General features: G+C 45.8%; 1 protein-coding gene across 2 annotated transcripts in view; it reads left to right on the forward strand.

The window, feature by feature from the left end:
* The window catches only part of med13a (mediator complex subunit 13a), a 129,986-nt gene that overhangs the window by 61,480 nt on the left and 48,393 nt on the right, over positions 1 to 20,113 (forward strand). For both annotated transcript variants that reach the window (XM_046303695.1, XM_046303696.1), the window contains exon 4: positions 11,916 to 12,061. In XM_046303695.1, coding sequence (XP_046159651.1) covers positions 11,916 to 12,061 — 146 coding nt within the window. The remainder of the gene's footprint in view (positions 1 to 11,915; positions 12,062 to 20,113) is intronic.

The raw sequence follows: 20,113 nt of genomic DNA on the forward strand, positions 1-20,113 counted from the left end.
TGTTGGGTTTAGGTTATGGTTTGCCATGTTTGCTATAGGGAGAGTATGGTGCAGATAGTCATAGGCTATACATTGCCTCGTTTTCCTATTATTTGACAGCTTAGCTGCCGTGTTCAGGTGGTAGATGCCCGCACAATGGAGGTCATATGAGGATATGAGGATACAATGGAGGTCATATGGTCATATGAGCATTTCATTTGGATACTGTCCCAGCTTTGTAACTAATCAGCTAACATTGGCGAACTCTGCATTTAGTCTGTCTGGAGAGAGAGAGAGAGAGATATGTAACTGTATCACACAATTTATCATGGAATCCCCTTATTAGGAAGAGAGACAGTGTGAGAGAGAGATTATGTTCCTGACCACAATTGTATCCTATTTGTTGTTCCTCTGTTCCTCGAGGTCTGTGAAAGTGAGGGAAGTGATGTGGAGAGTCAGGCCTCAGCGGCAAAAGGCAGGGAGGAAGAGGAGTTAGAGATGATTGGAGGGATCGAGATGGAGGGAGGAGTGGAGCGAGAGGAGAGTGGAGGCAGAGAGGAAGAGGAGAGTGAAGAAGAGGGAGAGTGGAGGGAGAGTAGAGGAGGAGGGAGAGTATGAATCAGAGAGAGAGGAGGAAGAGGGAGAGTAGAGGAGGGAGAGTATGAAGCAGAGAGAGAGGAGGAGGAGGAAGAGTATGAAGCAGAGAGAGAGGAGGAAGACGGAGAGTAGAGGAGGAGGGAGAGTATGAAGCAGAGAGAGAGGAGGAAGAGGGAGAGTAGAGGAGGAGGGAGAGTATGAAGCAGAGAGAGAGGAGGAAGACGGAGAGTAGAGGAGGAGGGAGAGTATGAAGCAGAGAGAGAGGAGGAAGAGGTAGAGTAGAGGAGGAGGGAGAGTATGAAGCAGAGAGAGGGGAGGAGGAGGGACAGTATGAAGCAGAGAGAGAGGAGGGAGAGTAGAGGAGGAGGGAGAGTATGAAGCAGAGAGAGAGGAGGAAGAGGGAGAGTGGAGGGAGAGTAGAGGAGGGGGGAGAGTATGAAGCAGAGAGAGAGAGGAGGAGGAGGGAGAGTATGAAGCAGAGAGAGAGGAGGAAGAGGGAGAGTGGAGGGAGAGAAGAGGAGGGGGGAGAGTATGAAGCAGAGAGAGAGGAGGAGGAGGGAGAGTATGAAGCAGAGAGAGAGGAGGAAGAGGGAGAGTAGAGAAGGAAGAGGGAGAGTAGAGGAGGAGCAGGAAGAGTATGAAGCAGAGAGAGAGGAGGAAGAGGGAGAGTAGAGGAGGAGGGAGAGTATGAAGCAGAGAGAGAGGGAGAGTATGAAGCAGAGAGAGAGGAGGAAGAGGGAGAGTGGAGGGAGAGTAGAGGAGGGGGGAGAGTATGAAGCAGAGAGAGAGGAGGAAGAGGGAGAGTGGAGGGAGAGTAGAGGGGGGGGAGTATGAAGCAGAGAGAGAGGAGGAGGAGGGAGAGTATGAAGCAGAGAGAGAGGAGGAAGAGGGAGAATAGAGAAGGAAGAGGGAGAGTAGAGGAGGAGCAGGGAGAGTATGAAGCAGAGAGAGAGGAGGAAGAGGGAGAGTAGAGGAGGAGGGAGAGTATGAAGCAGAGAGAGAGGAGGAAGAGGGAGAGTGGAGGGAGAGTAGAGGAGGGGGGAGAGTATGAAGCAGAGAGAGAGGAGGAAGAGGGAGAGTATGAAGCAGAGAGAGGAGGAAGAGGGAGAGTAGAGGAGGAAGAGGGAGAGTAGAGGAGGAGCAGGGAGAGTATGAAGCAGAGAGAGAGGAGGAAGAGGGATAACACACCTGAGTGTGTCTGCCCCAAGTCCCACCATTCACCCTTGTACCACACAGCCTGGGCCTAAAGTGACAGTGGCAGGGTGTTGGAGTTGTTTTAAAAGTGGTAGGAATTTACAGTATATCTGTTCCAGAGCTTGTAATGGATTACAACAAGAAAATGGGCGGGGTTGACCATCTTGATTAACTGAGGCGCTATTACAATGTTGCACGCAGCGGCAAAAAATGGTGGAAGTATGGGTTTTGGGGGATGCTCAACATTGCCATCATAAATTATACATTGTCTGGGGGACTCTGCAAAGGCCCATTCTCAGAAGCCGCGGGTGCTGTTCCCAGAAGGCATTCAAAATGCAGCATGTGCATTCACTTTGTGATATGGCTACAGTGGCAGGAAGAGGGGAGACAAGAGTGTGGCACCAGGGTGTGTGGACCAAGTTGTAACTCAGGTGAAGTTTGAAGGGCGCAAGAGAGCGTGTGTGGTGTGCATTTGGAGTGGACGCAGGGCAAAGTGTGGGAGATGTGTAGAAACCTCCTTTGGGTGTTCTACGTGTTCTGTGCCACTTGCAGGATGGGGCCTCCAGAAGTTGTAGGCTAAATGCAAACACTTAAGCGACAGTGTGAAATACAGTATGAATTCGTCCTACAAATCTTTTATTGTCTCTGAACAGTTGTTGTTTTGTATCTTCTTTATCTGTGTCTTTATCTGTTGCATTCAAAGAATTGTTGTCGAAGTAGGTTACTCTTTCCACATTTTGTGTCAGGCCTGGTCTGTACCAAATCTTATTAGAAAGGTTACTGTAATAGGTCTGGGTGTAGCTGGTGCAGAGGAGTCAGGCGCAGGACAACAGAGATGACTAATACACGTACATTTACTCAAGACTTTCAAATACAAGTCGATAATACCGAGCCCACAATACGGACCGTAAATACAACAAACAAAAACCATGGGGAAAACAGAGGGTTAAATAATGAACATGTAATTGGGGAATTGAAACCAGGCGTGTAAAACAAAGACAAAACAAATGGAAATGAAAAGTGGATTGGCGATGGCTAGAAGGCCGGTGACGTCGAACGTCGCCCGATCAAGGAGAGGGACCGACTTCGGTGGAAATTTATTTATATGTAAAATAAATAAATAAATTATACTTGGTACATTTTGAGTGGGTAATTTAGTCAAATTTACTACAATTTAAATACTATAGTTTTTTTGTTCTGTTAATTGATTTTTTGATAGTGTGAATTCAATTGAAGACAATATGAGTGTTATTACTATTGACATGAATGTGGTGTCATATTAAAGAAGAGGTTGTGCTCTTTAAAACTAAGCTAACTTGTGATTGTCATTTGTTCTGTTTATTTGAACTATGTGACAAAATTAGCTTTATCTTGAAATATTTCAGTAATTTAATTTCTATAATTCAATTAGGGTCTAAAGTGTTAATTGATACGGTGTATACCTTCACAACACTACTTTGGTAGTGGGGAATAAGAAGCGAGTATATGTAATTCCCACTAAAAAACAAGTGACTATACAGTAGTACAGAGTGATTGGTGCTTTTTGAGGTCAATTCAATTTCGGGTCTAGATTTTCTTTTTGTACATTAAATGCACAATGCATTATGTGGGTTAAATGCTGTAACAACACAGAATAAAACAATTAATACAAGCCCAATGATAGTGGTGACTGTCATTACTTCAAAACACTTATTAACCATCATTTATTCACATTATTTGACTTTATTAAAATATTTCAGTTATTGTGTATATTACATTTGATTACTTATTTCATTCCATGTCATCATTTCATCTCTATAGATATGCTGCCTATGTTGTCTGACAAAATCACTATTTTAGTATGAAACAACTGTTCTATCCCTCTTAATCGCGCATTCTCCTGTCAGACGTAAAATAAACACATACCGGACAAGTCTGCATGCAATGGATTATGGTGATTGTAGTTAATTACCATGTTTTGAGCTATAAACTATGTGGAAAATTGTCCTGTTGGAAACTACAACTCCCTATTACGTCGCACAGTAACTTGATCGCACTTGATCTGATTTATCACTACTGAAACTGTGCATTGAGCTCACACAAGAAAAAAAAACAGACCATCAATTAGTTGTTTAAAAAATGAACAATAACCGATTTGTCGGTTAATGCGCAACACTAATACTAATACAGCGTATACCCTCCACTACACCACTGTGAGTGAGTGTGTGTATGGGTGTGTGTGAGTGAGTGTGTGTATGGGTGTGTGTGAGTGAGTGTGTGTATGGGTGTGTGTGAGTGAGTGTGTGTATGGGTGTGTGTGAGTGAGTGTGTGTATGGGTGTGTGTGAGTGAGTGTGTGTATGTGTGCGTGTGAGTGAGTGTGTGTATGGGTGTGTGTGAGTGAGTGTGTGTATGGGTGTGTGTGAGTGAGTGTGTGTATGGGTGTGTGTGAGTGAGTGTGTGTATGGGTGTGTGTGAGTGAGTGTGTGTATGGGTGTGTGTGAGTGAGTGTGTGTATGGGTGTGTGTGAGTGAGTGTGTGTATGGGTGTGTGTGAGTGAGTGTGTGTATGGGTGTGCTCAGTGAGTGTGTGTATGGGTGTGTGTGAGTGAGTGTGTGTATGGGTGTGTGTGAGTGAGTGTGTGTATGGGTGTGTGTGAGTGAGTGTGTGTATGGGTGTGTGTGAGTGAGTGTGTGTATGGGTGTGTGTGAGTGAGTGTGTGTATGGGTGTGTGTGAGTGAGTGTGTGTATGGGTGTGTGTGAGTGAGTGTGTGTATGGGTGTGTGTGAGTGAGTGTGTGTATGGGTGTGTGTGAGTGAGTGTGTGTATGTGTGTGTGAGTGAGTGTGTGTATGGGTGTGTGTGAGTGAGTGTGTGTATGGGTGTGTGTGAGTGAGTGTGTGTATGGGTGTGTGTGAGTGAGTGTGTGTATGGGTGTGTGTGAGTGAGTGTGTGTATGGGTGTGTGTGAGTGAGTGTGTGTATGGGTGTGTGTGAGTGAGTGTGTGTATGGGTGTGTGTGTGAGTGTGTGTATGGGTGTGTTGAGTGAGTGTGTTATGGGTGTGTGTGAGTGAGTGTGTGTATGGGTGTGTGTGAGTGAGTGTGTGTATGGGTGTGTGTGAGTGAGTGTGTGTATGGGTGTGTGTAGTGAGTGTGTGTATGGGTGTGTGTGAGTGAGTGTGTGTATGGGTGTGTGTGAGTGAGTGTGTGTATGGGTGTGTGTGAGTGAGTGTGTGTATGGGTGTGTGTGAGTGAGTGTGTGTATGGGTGTGTGTCAGTGAGTGTGTGTATGGGTGTGTGTGAGTGAGTGTGTGTATGGGTGTGTGTGAGTGAGTGTGTGTATGTGTGCGTGTGATATCTTCTCTCCTAGATAATAAAGGAGAGGTGTGAGGCCTCCTCGCTCGCTGAATTGTTGGCTCCCTGCCCCACCTTGGCTCAACAGTCCAGACACACACACATCACAGGAGGCCCGAGAGGATCAGCGCTCTACTTCTGGGCAGGCATGACACACCTTACTAACAGAGCCTGTTTCCCACTCACAGCCAATGGGTGGCAATATTTATTACTCTTGTATTACCTAGCAGTCACTCTCCTGGCTGTCAGGGCTCTTTTATATTAGCTGACTCTGATCTGGCAGTCACTCTCCTGGCTGTCAGGGCTCTTTTATATTAGCTGACTCTGATCTGGCGGTCACTCTCCTGGCTGTCAGGGCTCTTTTATATGAGCAGACTCTGATCTGGCGGTCACTCTCCTGGCTGTCAGGGCTCTTTTATATTAGCTGACTCTGATCTGGCAGTCACTCTCCTGGCTGTCAGGGCTCTTTTATATTAGCTGACTCTGATCTGGCGGTCACTCTCCTGGCTGTCAGGGCTCTTTTATATTAGCTGACTCTGATCTGGCAGTCACTCTCCTGGCTGTCAGGGCTCTTTTATATTAGCTGACTCTGATCTGGCAGTCACTCTCCTGGCTGTCAGGGCTCTTTTATATTAGCTGACTCTGATCTGGCGGTCACTCTCCTGGCTGTCAGGGCTCTTTTATATTAGCTGACTCTGATGTGGCGGTCACTCTCCTGGCTGTCAGGGCTCTTTTATATTAGCTGACTCTGATCTGGCGGTCACTCTCCTGGCTGTCAGGGCTCTTTTATATTAGCTGACTCTGATTTGGCAGTCACTCTCCTGGCTGTCAGGGCTCTTTTATATTAGCTGACTCTGATCTGGCAGTCACTCTCCTGGCTGTCAGGGCTCTTTTATATGAGCTGACTCTGATCTGGCGGTCACTCTCCTGGCTGTCAGGGCTCTTTTATATTAGCTGACTCTGATTTGGCAGTCACTCTCCTGGCTGTCAGGGCTCTTTTATATGAGCTGACTCTGATCTGGCAGTCACTCTCCTGGCTGTCAGGGCTCTTTTATATTAGCTGACTCTGATTTGGCAGTCACTCTCCTGGCTGTCAGGGCTCTTTTATATTAGCTGACTCTGATCTGGCGGTCACTCTCCTGGCTGTCAGGACTCTTTTATATTAGCTGACTCTGATGTGGCGGTCACTCTCCTGGCTGTCAGGGCTCTTTTATATTAGCTGACTCTGATCTGGCGGTCACTCTCCCTGGCTGTCAGGGCTCCTTAATATTAGCTGACTCTGATGTGGCGGTCACTCTCCTGGCTGTCAGGGCTCTTTTATATGAGCTGACTCTGATCTGGCGGTCACTCTCCTGGCTGTCAGGGCTCCTTTATATTAGCTGACTCTGATGTGGCGGTCACTCTCCTGGCTGTCAGGGCTCTTTTATATTAGCTGACTCTGATGTGGCGGTCACTCTCCTGGCTGTCAGGGCTCTTTTATATTAGCTGACTCTGATCTGGCAGTCACTCTCCCTGGCTGTCAGGGCTCTTTTATATTAGCTGACTCTGATCTGGCGGTCACTCTCCTGGCTGTCAGGGCTCTTTTATATTAGCTGACTCTGATGTGGCGGTCACTCTCCTGGCTGTCAGGGCTCTTTTATATTAGCTGACTCTGATCTGGCAGTCACTCTCCCTAGCTGTCAGGGCTCTTTTATATTAGCTGACTCTGATCTGGCGGTCACTCTCCTGGCTGTCAGGGCTCTTTTATATTAGCTGACTCTGATCTGGCGGTCACTCTCCTGGCTGTCAGGGCTCTTTTATATGAGCTGACTCTGATCTGGCAGTCACTCTCCTGGCTGTCAGGGCTCCTTTATATTAGCTGACTCTGATGTGGCGGTCACTCTCCTGGCTGTCAGGGCTCTTTTATATTAGCTGACTCTGATCTGGCGGTCACTCTCCTGGCTGTCAGGGCTCTTTTATATTAGCTGACTCTGATCTGGCAGTCACTCTCCCTGGCTGTCAGGCCTCTTTTATATTAGCTGACTCTGATGTGGCGGTCACTCTCCTGGCTGTCAGGGCTCTTTTATATTAGCTGACTCTGATCTGGCGGTCACTCTCCTGGCTGTCAGGGCTCTTTTATATTAGCTGACTCTGATCTGGCGGTCACTCTCCCTGGCTGTCAGGGCTCCTTAATATTAGCTGACTCTGATCTGGCAGTCACTCTCCTGGCTGTCAGGGCTCTTTTATATTAGCTGACTCTGATCTGGCGGTCACTCTCCCTGGCTGTCAGGGCTCCTTAATATTAGCTGACTCTGATCTGGCAGTCACTCTCCCTGGCTGTCAGGGCTCCTTAATATTAGCTGACTCTGATCTGGCGGTCACTCTCCTGGCTGTCAGGGCTCCTTTATATTAGCTGACTCTGATCTGGCAGTCACTCTCCCTGGCTGTCAGGGCTCCTTAATATTAGCTGACTCTGATCTGGCGGTCACTCTCCCTGGCTGTCAGGGCTCTTTTATATTAGCTGACTCTGATCTGGCGGTGTTCTTCATTTAGCTCTTTCTCTATGCCACCCTGTCTTCTCTCTATGGCATCCAGTCTTCTCTCTATGGCATCCAGTCTTCTCTCTATGGCACACAGTCTTTCTCTATGGCACACAGTCTCTCTCTATGGCACACAGTCTCTCTCTATGGCACCCAGTCTCTCTCTATGGCACACAGTCTCTCTCTATGGCATCCAGTCTCTCTCTATGGCATCCAGTCTTCTCTCTATGGCACCCAGTCTCTCTCTATGGGGCATCCAGTCTTCTCTCTATGGCACCCGGTCTCTCTCTATGGCACCCAGTCTCTCTCTATGGCACCCACTCTCTCTCTGTGGCACCCAGTCTCTCTATGCCACCCAGTGTCTCTCTATGCCACCCAGTCTCTCTCTATGGCATCCAGTCTTCTCTATGCCACCCCGTCTCTCTCTATGGGGCATCCAGTCTTCTCTCTATGGTACCCGGTCTCTCTCTATGGCACCCAATCTCTCTCTAGGGCACACAGTCACTCTCTATGGCACCTCTTTTCTCTCTATAGCATCCAGTCTTCTCTGTATGTCATTCAGTCTTCTCTCTGTGGCCCCCAGTCTCTCTATGGCAACCAGTCTCTCTATGGCATCCAGTCTTCTCTCTATGGCACCCAGTCTTCTCTCTATGGCACCCAGTCTTCTCTTTGGCACCCAGTCTCTCTACGGCACCCAGTCTCTCTATGGCACCCAGTCTCTCTATGGCACCCAGTCTTCTCTCTATGGCACCCAGTCTTCTCTCTATGGCACCCAGTCTTCTCTTTGGCACCCAGTCTCTCTATGGCACCCAGTCTTCTCTCTATGGCATCCAGTCTTCTCTCTATGGCACCCAGTCTTCTCTCTATGGCATCCAGTCTTCTCTTTGGCACCCAGTCTCTCTATGGCACCCAGTCTTCTCTCTATGGCATCCAGTCTCTCTCTGGGGCACACAGTCACTCTCTATGGCACCCCTTTTCTCTCTATGGCATCCAGTCTTCTCTCTATGGCACACAGTCTCTCTCTATGGCACACAGTCTCTCTCTATGGCACCCAATCTCTTTCTAGGGCACACAGTCACTCTCTATGTTACCCAGTCACTCTCTATGGCACCCAGTCTCTCTTTATGCCACACAGTCTCTCTCTATGCCACCCAGTCTTCTCTCTATGGCACCCAGTCTTCTCTCTATGGCATCCGGTCTTCTCTGTATGGCACCCAGTCTTCTCTCTATGGCATCCAGTCTCTCTCTATGGCACACAGTCTCTCTCTATGGCACCCAGTCTCCTCTCTATGGCATCCAGTCTTCTATGTATGTCATTCAGTCTTCTCTCTGTGGCCCCCAGTCTCTCTATGGCATCCAGTCTTCTCTCTATGGCATCTAGTCTTCTCTTTGGCACCCAGTCTCTCTCTATGGAACCCATTCTCTCTCTATGGCATCCAGTCTTCTCTCTATGGCATCCAGTCTTCCTATGACACCAGTCTCTCTGTATGGCATCCAGTCTTCTCTGTATGTCATTCAATCTTCTCTCTGTGGCCCCCAGTCTCTCTATGGCACCCAGTCTTCTCTCTATGACATCCAGTCTTCTCTCTATGGCATCCAGTCTCTCTCTATGGCACACAGTATCTCTCTATGGCACACAGTCTCTCTCTATGGCACCCAGTCTTCTCTTTGGCACACACAATCTCTCTCTATGGAACCCAGTCTCTCTCTATGGTACCCAGTCTTTCCTATGACACCCAGTCTCTCTCTATGGAACCCAGTCTCCCTCTACGGTACCCAGTCTTTCCTATGGCACACAGTCTTTCTATGGAACCCAGTCTCTCTCTATGGTACCCAGTCTTTCCTATGGCACACAGTCTCTCTCTATGGCTCACAGTCTCTCTCTATCACTCACAGTATCTCTCTATGGCACACAGTCTCTCTCTGGCACACATTATCTCTCTATGGCACACAGTCTCTCTCTGGCACACATTATCTCTCTATGGCACACAGTCTCTCTGTATGGGGCAGTCTTTTGAAGATAGATCTCAAAAGACATATTTTACTGATGTAAATCCACCCCTAGTCAGTCTGCTCTGGGGGCATGGAGAGACCCTCCCTCTGACCTTCTAATCAGTCTGCCCTGGGGGCAGGGAGAGACCCTCACACAGTGACCTTCTAGTCAGTCTGCCCTGGGGGCAGGGAGAGACCTTCCCACCGTGACCTTCTAGTCAATCAGGCCCCAGGGCAGGAAGAGACAGGCTGCTCTGTGGGAACCTAACAGCAGCTTAAATGTCTGAGCAGAGAGAAAAAGAGGAGTGATTCTGCTGCATAGACAGACAGCAGTGAGGAAATGTGTTTGTCTGTGCTGATGCTTTTACTACTGTCTCTGTAGTGATGGGTTTACTACTTTTTCTAGGTCTGAGCCTGGAGCTGTTCCTACAGACATTAAAGAGTAGAGCAGCTCTGTTAACATGCCCTAAACATAGGGAAAGACTTCTCTGATGCTACAGCCATCTAGCCTGGCGACTCAAAACAAAATACTTTCACTGCTCTGTTGTTCACCACATGTTTTAGTCTGACACTGCCATCATTGAAGTCATTTGTGGTGACAGGGCGCACGAGGGGTGTTGCACAAAACAATCGTCTCCAATCAATCAGAGTGTCAAAACCAATGATGAATTTACTCACGTGTGTTCTGGTTCTGGCTCAACCCATTGGTTTCTGGTCCAATCAGATGGCCACGAATGTGTTCACATTCATTGAAGGGCCAGGTACTCAGATCCAGACTCATTGCGGAAAAGAAACTAACGTCCTTGGGCGTGGCCTAGTCATCAGCCATCAGGAATATGTTCAGCTCCTTTTGTTGCTGTCCCACTCTGTTATTGATCTTTTGAACAAAACAGTTCATACAAGGGGATAAGTTATGGTGACTGTTTTCATTGGTCAATTTTTTTCAATACGTATCACAGCTGATATGATATGGCAACACCTCTCTTGGTATTGATTTCATTGATTTGACCATTTAAAAAATAGTACATTCAGTAGTTACATACATTCAGAAAACGATCAAGGATAATACAATCAAGTGACTGACTTATTTCTGTTGTTTAGTCTATCCTTGTTAGTGCATGTCAGGTACACACATACTCTCTGTAGTGTAAATGTTTATATACAGCCGAGGTATTATCCTCTCGTAGGACTCTCCTCCAGCCTCGTGCCACTTAGCTCCTCAGACCCTCTCATGATCATAATATATTATTCGTCTGATCCTCTCACTTCTTTCTCTCCTTTTTTCTTTCTCCTTCTTTGTTTTAATCCTCTGCAGCAGCAACTCTGCCAGGGATAGAGGGAGTGAGAGAGAGAGAGAGAGAGAGAGAGAGTGCGAGCAGTAGAGAGAGGGAGAGATATTTGCTTAACCAAATCCTCTAAAAAGGCACCCCCTTCTTTGATCCTCTCCCAAATTTACTGCGTCCGCTTTCATTTGGTCATCTGTCCGTTGGCTGTGCTGCATAGAATGAGACACAGAGAAACAGCGACAATAGTCCATGTCGTACTCCTCTCTCTCTCGCGTGCTATTTTTCCCTGTCACTTTTCCATCTGTCTTACTCCCTCTCGTTTCTTTCCCTTACTCCCTCTATCTCTCTCACGTCCTCTCATCCCACTTGAAGTCATGCTGGCACTGGCAGGTGTCTTTTTCAACGTCAGAGATTTGGATGGCACGTCTGTAACTCTGTTTGTGTAGGTTAGTGTTCTCAAGAGCTCACGTCTTTGATGGCATGCCAGTGTGAGCCAGGGTTCGCCCTCTTTGTTGGTCACTTGGAGTGCCAACAACAAATCCAAAATCAACACACTACGGTACAGACAGCATTCTTCTGTAGTATGAGAATAATACTGTAAAGTGGTTCAGTTCTATGTTCCACCAGTGAAACAACTTGATTTGTTTTATGATGATGTCATGTCTCCATTATATCAGTGACGTCATTTCCCTAACCCCTCCTATTGTATTCCAGCCAGGAGAAGGGTCATGTTAGAGCTTTCCATGGCTCAAAGATGTCATTGTTATCTCCCACAAAAGAGAGAGCTCCTTTTTAATCTTCCTCCTCTTCATTCTCTCTCTCCGCTCCTCTACCCCTCCATTAGCAGGGAAATTGAGTGTTTTGCCCTTTCTCGCTCTCTCTCTCTCCTCGTCCTCCCTCTCCTCCTGCTCTGCTGTGTCATCCATTCAACAGTTCACACACATTCGCTCCTAGAATGGTCCATCCGAGTTAAAATGACACACTCTGTTCTCTCTCTGTCTTTCTCTCCCTCCACAGTGAACACCTGTCGTGCTCGTTCCCCTTCTTCCTCCATGGGGAGAGTAACGTGTGCACCAGCGTGGAGATCAACCAGCACCAGCCTGTCTACCACCTGAGTGACGAGCACCTCACCCTGGCCCAGCAGGCCTCCAGCCCCTTCCAAGGTGGGTGGAGTGGAGTGTACACACATGTGCACACACACACACACACACACACACATGCAGATGCACACAGGCGCACGCATACAGGCATGCAGACACACACACACATTTAAAAAAAAAAACTTTCAGTGTGGGGACCAAACAGTTGATTCCCATTCAAAATCCTATTTTCCATAACCCCTAACCTTAACACCAAACCCCTAATCCTAACTCCTAAATGTAACCCCTAACCCTAATAGTGTTGCACGGTATACCAAAACATTGATACTTTTTTGATACTAGAACATGAAAAACGGTTCAGTACTAGAATTTGGGTTACTTTCGGTACTTCTGTCAAATGTGTCTCACAGAACAACCCTGTCTATCAGCACAGCCAACCCCTCGTTGCTAGCCTGTACTGGGAGTCTGGACTGCATCATGTTAGCTCCCCAATCATGATGCACAGACGTTAACACACTTGTGACACGCCATGTAGAAAGTTTGAAACTGTTCATTACTGTTCGCAAAACAATGTCCATACAGGCTAGAACACTTGTAACATAACGTCCAGCTTTGTAGGCCAACTTTCCTTGCTAGCTGACAGCTAAAGCTAACATTGTTTGTGAAAATATGCAAACCACAATGCAAAGCATGCTAATTTCGAAGCTGATTGCCACCAAAAACTTGAATAATTAACTTATTCGGTCATCGTATCCTATTGAATATCCTATTGAAAATGCTATTGTGGATAGGCCTAGGCTACATCTTGACTTGATTTCAAGTCAAATTGATTGTATGATTGTATAATTGATTCATTAATCTGTAGATGTCTGTCTCTGTCAAATGTAATGATATTGAACTCAAAAGATGCCCAATGATTGAACAGAGCAGTAGCTGAGTTTATCTCTCTGGATAAAGTGGCATTCAGTGACATTGGCTGATATGCCTTCTTTATTTGCCATGGTAGCATTTTGGTATCGAGTAATGTGATGCTAAACTGTGTATCGGTTTCTGGTATAATGACAACACTAAACCCTACTTGTAACCCTTGTTCTGGCAAAATGTCTCCAATTATTACTATCCTTGTGTGGACTTCTGGTCTCCACAAGGATAATATAACCAAAACACACACACACACACACACACACACACACACACACACACACACACACACACACACACACACACACACACACACACACACACACACACACACACACACACACACACACACACACACACACACACACACACACACACACACACACACACACACACACACACACACACTGCTCTGTTCTCTCTGCTCTGTGTCGTGTATCTAATAGAAGACAAGGGTAATCCTCAGGTATTAAGAACAGGCCCCTCTTCTCCGCTCCTCTCCTCCGCTCCGCCTCGCTTCATCAAACAGCCTGACAGTAATGATGTGCCACCAGCAGCCCTCACGCACCTCTCTCTGTCCCTCCCCCCTCTTTCCCCTTCTTCTGGCTTTTCCCTGTCCTTTTCCTACTCCTCCTCACGTACCCTTCTCAAATACCTCCACCTCTCCCCTGCCACCACCACCTCCCATTCTACTTCTCTTCTTGATCTCCCTCCACCTTCCTCAACCTCTTCTCCCTCCCTCCTTCTAGCCCTCAGAGGGCTGTCCCCACTAGCTGAGCTCTGCTGCTATAGACATCTGTACAATTAGCGGGGCCCAACGGCAGCAGCAAAAACGGCGCCAGGCAGTGTGTAGAACACAGACACACAGAGAAGTGGGAGAGACTACAGCGCAACAAAAGAGATCCCAACAAAAGAAAGAGAGTGAGAGAGGCTCCCTCACTACAGAGGAGAAGGAGGGGGAGGGAAGCTTGAAGAAGCGATCATTACACCAGGCACAAGGGCTTTGCCTTAGGTTAGGGAACAAAATGCCACCTCCGCTCTTCTCTTCCTCTCAACTCCTCTCTCAGTTAGACTCTGAGTAATTCCTCAGCCCCCCTGCATCCCCTCTCCACCCACCTAATAATGGTGATCACTTTGTCCATTCTCTGATCTGACTGGAGCGCAGCGGCATTGCGGCACAGGGAAAACTAGTTGTGCAGAGCCTGTGGTTTAGCGGTAGGCCTAACACTCCCAGCCAGTCACATATACTCAACTCCTCGCCGCAGACCAGGTTTAATCCCCGTATCCACCCTTCCTACTGTTTTCCCACTTGCCTGTCTCCCCTTCTGTTTCCAGCTGTCTGAATAAAGTGTATAAATGAAATATTCTAATTGTCTTATATTAAAGCCTGCTGGTCTATATAATCAATAGCAGGTTATTGAACATAATTCCAGTAATGGTAGAGAGGGATTGTTGTTTTGCATGGCAGGTCGATAGATGGATAGATCTACACAGCACAGCATAGCACTACACTGTGTGACTCTCTCACTCTCTCTTTAGTCACTAGTGGGGTTGCAAAGGGCCAGAAATGTTTTCCGGTAACTTTCAATGGAAAGTTAAGCCCGGGAATTTTGCTTAAATTCATTAAAAAAGTTAGCTTATAACAGTGAACCTTTTTTATAGGATAAACATAAGGCAATTCTAGGTCTTGTGGCATATTTTGGTTAAACTATCCCCAATTCAATGGAATTGCAACCCTCTGCATGCACAGTGCATTCTTTCATCACATGTACAGCTTATTCTCAAGATCTTGCACACTAATGAGATGCTATTGAGCACACACTATTACACTGTCTGAGCCAAGGACTACATGTTTTCTGGTAAGTTTTGATTACAATACTTGGTAGGGTGAATATATTTTATATGACATACATTATTTTTTGTTAACTAGTAAATAGTAGCCTACAGCAAAGTGTTTAAATAATTTCTAACTTTTTAATTTCTGCTAGTTAGTTTTTGCTACCATGTGGGTTTTTAGCTTGCTTGAGCCTGCTAACTGATGAGTGTTACTTCACCTGTTTCTGTACATGTTTCCTTTTAAAACATGTATCTTACAAAGCAGTTGTTTCATCTAACTGCTTAACTATTTGTCTGTACATGGAATTGTATTTTTATTTATTTTACAATTTTGTTTAGAATCATTACAGGAAAATGCCACGGGCACTATCTGATGTGTGTAGACATTTCACTGCAGCTAATGTAGAAGGAAAAGCTGTGTACATTTGCAAATACTGTTCCAAATCGTATGTGAAGAATGCAACAGAGATGTAGAATCATCTGGCCAAATGCATAAAGTTCCCTCAGCGCTCACAACAAGCGACCTCTGACAAAAGTCCCTCTCCTTCTATTTGAGGTGAAAATGATGAATCAGACACCTTATTGATAGCAACAGCTCATGGTCCTCCTGGAATCAGAAGGTTTTTTGACTCAATGGAAGAACGTAGTCAGAGAAATACTGATGAATGTCTTGCTCGAGTTGTGTATGCAACTGGTTCACCTCTGGTGCTCACAGGCCATGTGTATTGGAAGAGATTTGTGAATGTTCTTTGCCCGGCTGACACCCCTCCAACCAGACATGCTTTATCTACTCATTTGCTGGATGCAGAGTTCAACAGAGTTCAAGTGAAGATCAAGCAAATCATAGAGAAAGCAGACTGTATTGCAATCAACTCTGATGGTTGGTTGAATGTTCGTGGGAAAGGAATAATTAACCACATCATCGCCACCCCTCAACCAGTATTCTACAAGAGCACAGACACAAGGGACAACAGACACACCGGTCTCTACATTGCAGATGAGCTGAAGGCAGTCATCAATGACCTTGGACCACAGAAGTTATTTTCACTAGTGACAGACAATGCTACAAACATGAAGGATGCTTGGTCTAAAGTGGAGTCCTACCCTCACATCACACCCATTGGCTGTGCTGCTCATGCATTGAATCTGCTCCTCAAGGACATCATGGCACTGAAAACAATGGAGACACTCTACAAGAGAGCCAAGGAAATGGTTAGGTATGTGAAGGTTCATCAAGTAACAGCAGCAGCAATCTACCTCATCAAGCAAGGTCAGAAGAAATAGAGCACCACATTGAAGCTGCCCAGCAACACCCGTTGGGGTGGTGTTGTCATCATGTAACAGTCTCCTGGAGGGGAAGGAGTCCCTTCAATAAATGGCCATATCACAGTCTGCCGAATGGACAGCCCCATCAAGAGGATCCTCCTGGATGGTGTATTTTGGGAGAGAGTGGTAAGCAGCCTGAAACTCCTGAAACCTATAGCAGTAGCCATTGCACTGATTGAGGGAGGCAATGCCATCCTGTCTGATGTTCAGAATCTGCTTGCAGATGTAAGAGAAGAAATCCGTACTGCCCTGCTCACTTCACTGTTGCTCCAAGCAGATGAAACTGCAGTTCTGAAATACATCAAAAAGCGTGAAGACTTCTGCCTGAAACCCATACATGCTGCAAGTATGCTGTTAAGAGCATCCTGTCTGGTGCAGAGACCAACAAGGCCTGTTGTGTCATCACTACCTTGTCTCGCCACCTTGGCCTGGATGAGGGCATGGTTCTTGGCAGTCTGGCGAAGTACACTTCCAAGCATGTGCTTTGGGATGGAGATGCAATATGGTAGTCGTACCAACATATCTCATCAGCCACCTGGTGGAAGGGACTTTGTGGATCTGAGGTCTTTCCCCCGTTGCCTCCATCATCCTCCAAATCCCACCAACATCAGCCGCCTCAGAGCGCAACTGGTCCTTGTTTGGGAACACACAAACCAAAGCACGCAACAGGCTGACAAATTGTTGGCCATCCTGGCAAATTTGAGGCTTTTTGAGCTTGACAATGAGCCATCCTCAACAAGGTTGGAAAGTGACACTGAAGATGAGGCCTCAGAGTCTGATGTTCAAGAGGTGGACATTGAGGAGGGCCAGGGAGAAGACATGGAAGCCTGAGAGGAAGCCAACCAAAGCGTTAGTTTCTAGACTATAATTTTACAGATATATATTGAAAATGTTTTTGGGAGATGCGATGGATCATTGGGGATCATTCAATATTCCCTTTCTTTGTTGTTCAGTGAAATCATCTCATGTGAAGAGTCAACTCATTTAATTAAAGTTAAATTCGTAACAAATGTTTTAAAAAATATATATTGGAAGGATTAAATCATTTGCGTTTTATCTCCAAAGCCCCATATACTACCCACCACTGCGACCTCTATGCTCTCGTTGTCTTTGCTAGGTAAAGCCCCGCCTTATCTCAGCTCACTGGTTACCGTAGCAACACCCACCCGTTGCACTCGCTCGAGCAGGTATATTGCACTGGTCATCCCCAAAGCCAACACTTGCTTTGGCAGCAGAGCACTGGCAGGAAAGGCGGCCAATGACTGGAACAAATTGCAAAAATCTCTGAAGCTCTAGTCTTATATATCCCTCTCTAACTTCAAGCATCAGCTGTCAGAGCACTGTACACAACCAATCTGTAAATAGCACACCCGACTACTTCATCCCCATATTATTACTTACCCTCTTGCTCTTTTGCACCCCAGTATCTCTACTTGCACATCATCATGTGCACATATGTCACTTTTGTATTAAAGTTGTAATTATGTTTCGCCTCTATGGCCTATTTATTGCCTTACCTCCCTACTATTCTACATTTGCACACACTGTACATAGATCTTTCGGTTTTTCTTTTTGTCCACAAGGTGTATTTTTATCAGTTTTTTTATCTGATTCTACTGCTTGCATCAGTTACCTGATGTGGAATTTAGCGGTAGTAGTACTGTGCACTCCCATAGTCTGTTCTTGACTTGGGGATTGTGAAGAGACCTTTAGTGGCATGTCTTCTGGGGTTTGCGTGGCTGTGTGCTAGTAATTAAAACAGACATCTCGGTACATTCAGCATGTCAACACTTATTATAAAAACAAGTAGTGATGAAGTCAATCTTTCCTCCACTTTGAGCCATGAGAGATTTGCATGCATATTATTAATGTTAGCTCTCTTTGTACATTTAAGGGCCAACCGTGCTGCCCTGTTCTGAGCCAACTGTAATGTTCCTAAGTCCCTCTGTGTGGCACCTGACCACACGACTGAACAGTAGTCCAGGTGTGACAAAACTAGGGCCTATAGGACCTGCCTTGTTGGTAGTGTTAAAAAAGCAGTGCAGCGCTTTATTATGGACAGAATTCTCCCCATTTTAGCTATTGTTGTATCAACATGTTTTGACCATGACAGCTTACAATCCAGGGTTAGTCCAAGCAGTTTAGTCACCTCAACTTGCTCAAATTCCAAATGATTTATTACAAGATTTAGTTGAGGTTTAGGGTTTAGTAAATTATTTGTCCCAAATACAAATGCTTTTAGTTTGATAAATTTAGATCTAACTTATTCCTTGCCATCCATTCTGAAGCTAACTGGAGCTCTTTGTTAAGTGTTGCAGTGATTTCACTCACTGTTGTAGCTGACATGTATAGTGTTAAGTCACTCTCATGCATAGACACACTTGCTTTACTTATGTCATTAGTAAATATTGAAAAAAGTAAGGTGCTTAGACAGCTGCCTTGGGGAATTCCTGATTCTACCTGAATTATGTTGGAGAGGCTTCCATTAAAGAACACCCTCTGTGTTCTGTTAGACAACGTTTTATCCACAATATAGCAGGGGGTGTAAAGCCATAACACATAACACACGTTGTTCCATCAGCAGACTACGATCGATAATGTGAAAAGCCACACTGAGGTCTAACAAAACAGCTCCCACAATCTTTTTATAATCAATTTCTCTCAGCCGATCATCAGTCATTTGTGTAAGTGCTGTGCTTGTTGGATGTCCTCCCCTTTAAGTGTGCTGAAAGTCTGTCAATATGTTTCCAGTAAAATAGCCTTGTATCTGGTCAAACATTTTTTTTCCCAAAAAGTTTATTTAGGGTTGGTATCAGGCTGATTGGTTGGCTATTTGAGCCAGTAAAGGCGGCTTTACTATTCTTGGGTAGCGGAATTACTTTGGCTTCTCTCTAGGCCTGAGGGCACACACTTTACAGTAGGCTTAGATTGAAGATATGGCAAATAGGAGTGGCGATATAATCCGCTATTATATTTAGTGATTTTCCATCCAAGTTGTCAGACCCCTGTGGCGTGTCAGACAACAATAATTGTTTTACTTCTTCTGCGCTCACTTTACAGAATTCAAAATTACAGTACTTGTCTTTCATAATTGGATCAGTTATACTTGGATGTGTAGATGTATGGTAGCTCAGGATTAGGTCAAGTCTATCAGATAGTGGACCAGACCCTTAGCTACTGTACTGTACTGCCTCTGCTCTTTTACCAATATAGCAACCTGTCCATAGCATGTATGGGACTTGAGGTGGCAGACTGAAAGACATGCTGCTCTATGTGTTTGATTCCATATTGCACAGGCAAATGGATCAATGGTTTAATGTGGAGTCAATTGTCCTCTGGTCATCAAAGATGTTTATCTTCAATTAAATACAGTGTTTAATGCACTTTGGTGGGACCACTGGTGTGACCAGTACTGTATGTCAGAGCACTCCCATCTTCCAATGGGTAATGTTGTGTGTTTGACATCAGTACAAACTAAAGGCTGAATTCCTAGGCTGTGTGCAAGTGTGTGTTCTAGCCACGAGTTGTGTCTGTTTTAGCAGATTGAGCGTAGCGGCAGATATGGGCTGATGTGTGCTAGTCTCCCTCCCTCTCTCCCCCACCACTCACCTCTGACAGGCTTGGTTTAGTGTGCGGTAGAGCGCTCCAGCCTCTTCAGGATATGACCTCATAAAACAGCGCAGAGTGAATGTAATGAACTCTCAGCCCATTTAACTGATCTGAGCATATTTGACATGTCTTCAGGGAGATGGAGACAGAGAGAGAAGGGGAGATGGAGTGAGGGAGGGAGGGAGGGAGGGCGGGCGGGCGGGCGGGATAAAGGAAACATTTCCATAATTGTGTTGGATTTGATCTTTTTCCCCTGCGTTGCTAGATATTTTTTATTTAGTTCCAAATAGAAATGCGCACACAAAGAGAAAGGGTATGTAGTAATCATATCAACAGGAATTAAATTCAAACTCTCTCTGTGATGTGTAGTGCTTGTGTTTCTGCAATGCAAATGACCTTAGATTCTCCTCAATAGTCAATCCA

The sequence above is a fragment of the Oncorhynchus gorbuscha genome, linkage group LG16 (genome assembly GCF_021184085.1).
Source record: "Oncorhynchus gorbuscha isolate QuinsamMale2020 ecotype Even-year linkage group LG16, OgorEven_v1.0, whole genome shotgun sequence".
Classification (NCBI taxonomy): domain Eukaryota; kingdom Metazoa; phylum Chordata; class Actinopteri; order Salmoniformes; family Salmonidae; genus Oncorhynchus; species Oncorhynchus gorbuscha.